Source organism: Aplysia californica, unplaced genomic scaffold (genome assembly GCF_000002075.1).
Source record: "Aplysia californica isolate F4 #8 unplaced genomic scaffold, AplCal3.0 scaffold00200, whole genome shotgun sequence".
Taxonomy (NCBI): Eukaryota; Metazoa; Mollusca; class Gastropoda; order Aplysiida; family Aplysiidae; genus Aplysia; species Aplysia californica.
In genome coordinates, this window is record NW_004797470.1 from 50,562 (window position 1) to 54,624 (window position 4,063).

The following is a 4,063-nucleotide window of genomic DNA, read 5'->3' on the forward strand; positions in this document are numbered from 1 at the left end:
TCCCCCCCCCCCCTGCCTTCCCTCCCTCCCTCCCCCTCCTTCTATTTGATATTTCATGTTTTCTTTGTATTTTTTTCTTTCGTTTATCCTTCCTGTCTTTTTCTGCCTTTCTTAAAAAAAAAATTGTTTCTTTTGTTTGTTTCTTTGTTTGTTTCTTTGTTTCTTTGTTTCTCCCATCCTTCCTTCTTTTCTTGATTTTGCTCTTTTCTTACTACCTTCCTTTTTTGTTTTTCTGTCTTTCTTTTTAATCTTTATTTCTTAACTTCGTCTGACAGAAATAAATTATTCTGCAAAAAAGGTTCAGATCAATTGGAATGTCTACCATCCAAGGGAGACAAGTCACTGGAATATTTTTGTTCCACGAGTTGTCTCCCTGATTCTTATTGAGAGCAAAATTGCGCTTTTTTTTATAGTAGAGGGTTTAACGGCGCTCGCAACTGCTTAAGGTCATATGAGCGCGCAGGACACACCTAATACTTTTAGTTGGTAGGAAATTTTGAATTTTGCTCGGGTGGCGGCCGAAGCATACTCTTATCGATTTTCGACCAACAGGGGATCTTTAACGTGCGCAACTTGCACACGGGCCCTCCGAGATTTTTCGCCCTTGTCCGAGAAGGCTAGGTGTAGATCTTTCCTACCAGAAGATCAGGGGTGAGGCAGAAAGACAGCTGTAAGAAGGAGTCAAGGACTAGCAGTAGAAAGGCTGCAGAAAGAGTCAGGAGCCCAGAGGAGGGGGCAAAGGAGGTGAGAGGGAGGGGGCAAAAAGAGGAGACGAAAGCAGACGACAGAACATTGCTAGAGAGCAGGAAAGGAGGTGAAAGGAGAACATTTTAGAGAAGAACATTTTTCGGTCGCTACCCGGATTCGAATCCGGGACCTTTGAATGAGAGGCCAACACCTTAACCTCTAGGCCACAAGAGCCCCCAATTGCGCTTTGACCTCTGCGAAGTAATCAACGGCATTCTTTCAAAGTTCTTCCTTCGGATCATTACGGGTTATTCTGGGAGATCTACGGATCTGATGATCTCCTAATAGAAGAGGTGCTGGCTCTTTAGGACTGTATGTGGTAGTTAGTTAGTAGAAGTTTTTACGGCGAAAGCAACTGCATAAGGTCATATGAACGCCAGGAGATTAGAGGTGTCACAAGAGAGTAACAAACATAAAAAAGAAGAAGAGGAGATAAGGATGATAGATGTTTGGTAGGAAAGAAGAAACAAACCACACCAGAGCACCCGCCAACCACCCAAATTAGGACTGTATGTTACACCGATGATACAATAGTAGTGGTTATCATAGTGAAACATCTTGCCATTCTCATTAATTCCTCGTACACAGAAGGCTAATTCTTTTTTGTACGCAGACAATTTTGTCACCTGAGTTTTCAGCATCACAAACTTCCCTATATAGTAAATAATTAAGCCTAGAGCATTTACATACTCATGAGCTCTATTCCTTTGCATATGATGTAAAAGAATTTTCCGATTTGAAGATTTTGAATTGTATTGAAAACATGTTACGTTTACCCCCCCCCCCCCCCCCGCCAAAAATACAACAAGAAAATACAAAAAAGCAAACAAACAAGCCAACAATCAAACAAAAAAAAACAAAACAAACAAATAAACAAACATACAAACAAAACATCAACAACAGAAACAAAACAAAACAAAACAAACAAACAAACAAACAAGCAAACAAAATAGAAACCACACTAATTTCTGAACATTTCACTTCCCCAACCTAGTCGTGTGTGGAGGTGATGATGACACACACTGTCAACTCCCTGGGCCTGGGGACCTCTGCGGCGTTCCCTCAGATCATCACCAAAGGCTCCTGCGTCTGTCTGAGCTGGAGTGACCAGAAAGTGGACATCAAAACGTCACCCCTCTCTGGGGAGGAGTCCTCGCATGATGGCGACAGAAAGAAAGCCCCAGTAACGCAGAACAGCATCTCGGAACACAAGTTCACCATCAAGTCTTACTAGAAGTGACCGCATTTTGACTATCACGTCACGCCTTACAAATGTGTGGCATCGTAGTGAAATCAGGCGCTCGTTAATTAAAATAATGTAATCAAAGAAACAGGCATTTTCCGGCCCTTTGGGCAATATATATTTGAATTTTCTGTTGGCTCAACATTTTTTGGGTGGATTTTTATTGAAAAACGTTATTTTACCTGGGACGCCAAGGGACCCCTACCTCCTTCAATCACAAGTATCTCAATTTCTACTCAAGATAGATAAGTATTATTTTTCCTAAAAAGTAATTCAAATCAGCAAGCTTTTAGAGGATACCAATAAATCCATATACGCCCAAACTGACTAGCGCCCGATTCCACCGCGTCGTGACACAAATAAACACTACGTGGTCATAATGCTGTACTTATGACCGAGCTTACGGTGAAGGCTTGCTGATGACAGTGAGTGATTGAGAGAGAGAGAGAGAGAGAGAGAGAGAGAGAGAGAGAGAGAGAGAGAGAGAGAGAGAGAGAGAGAGAGAGAGAGAGAGAGAGAGAGAGAGAGAGAGAGAGAGAGAGATTCATTTTTGTGCCTTTGTTAAACTATTCTTAGTTAGACCAATATTATCTCGGGTGTACCTAAATTGCAGCTTGTAGGTCACATGAAGATTATTGTCCTTTATTGGCGTGAACGAGCATGGACTACGAGTTTGTGAGCAAAATATGAAACGTTTTAAGATAATTATCAACCAATCGCAAAGAAAAAGATACATGTACATGTACCTCTCTTATTTGACAAACCACATTATGGCTTCATGAGTATGTTCAATTTAATTTATTGTTATTTTTACACCTAGGAATTCCTGTCCAAATTAATATAATTCGATGCCTTTGACGTTGTTTTGATACTCCTTTAAAATCAAATTCGACCCAGATGTGTTCCAAATGATATATATATGTGATGATCATACAGTGTCCATCAACTTTCCTCTTTTACTGTTGAGCTGATACATCTGAGATCTGTTCTATTTGTCTTAAAAATGAATAATTTGAGTCTCTCTGAGTCCTAAAATATGGAGACTTTCTGAAAATATCTATCGACGTCATAATTTTTCCTGCCCAGCTCTAAAACTGACAACAACAACAACAGAAGCAACAACAACAACAACAACAGCAGCAGCAACAACAAGAACAACACCAACAAAAACAAAAACAACAATAACAATAATAGCACTCAAATAATGACAAACCTGCATGATCTTTCGTTATTTATTGCCATTTTTATGACGAGGGTTATAGCATAGCCGTTGTTTTTTATTTCATTAAAATAGATGGGACCTTTTAACTTTCGACCTACAATATAAAGGCTGTTTCGCGCAACCACATATTTTCTCTTTCTGTCTAATGTTTTTTGTTGTTGTTGCTTTAGGCAAAATGTTTATCTCACAAACCCCACTCATGCACTGAAATACGTGTATATTAAACCCTCCGAGTTTATTTCGAGCACTGAGGGTAACACCCCAAAAAACTGAAAACAGTAAAGACAAAACTATATCTAATTCTGTGAGTAAATGCTGTTGCTATTGCAGAGCAGCCGAAATCTTCTAAGACGACCACCCATTGTCAAGGAGAAAAGTGATCATTTGAGACAGATGGACGTCTTGGGCAGAGTCTTTTAATATAGACAAACATTCAAAGGGGATTGGGGGGGGGGGGGGGGTTGGAAGTGGTCTTTTGTACAAGTGATTGTCTTTGCCAAGTGGCCGTTAGAGCAAGTTTGGCTACATTTTGTCCGCGTAATTCGACTTAAGAATCATCTTTCGCGGTCAGATTTTTGAGAGCGCGCTTGTAACAATGTCATACGCGCGAGTAGGTTGTTTTGGGAACTGTGGGAATGATTTTTTTTTTCTTTTAGCTTGGGCTGAGAGTTGATGTCATAATCTCACAGCCTATGATTTGGCCTTGATTATCTCTATGTCTGGTGCTTGGTGGTGGGTAGCCTACTGTCAAAATATAATATATCAGAAATCTGATTGCGCTGATCGTTGCGTCATTTTAAAAAAAAGAAGAAACCACACACCCTTCAGACCTCAAAATCTAGGATTGAAAC

The 4,063-nt window shown here is 40.2% G+C and overlaps 1 protein-coding gene across 1 annotated transcript in view; it reads left to right on the forward strand.

The window, feature by feature from the left end:
* Positions 1-3,481, forward strand: part of LOC101857719 — a gene marked incomplete at its 5' end in the record, with an annotated part of 8,184 nt that extends 4,703 nt beyond the window's left edge. Inside the window, 1 exon segment of the mRNA XM_013082923.2 lies at positions 1,742-3,481. Within this exon segment, the coding sequence (XP_012938377.1) occupies positions 1,742-1,981 (240 nt within the window).
* Positions 3,482-4,063: the final 582 nt, after the last annotated feature.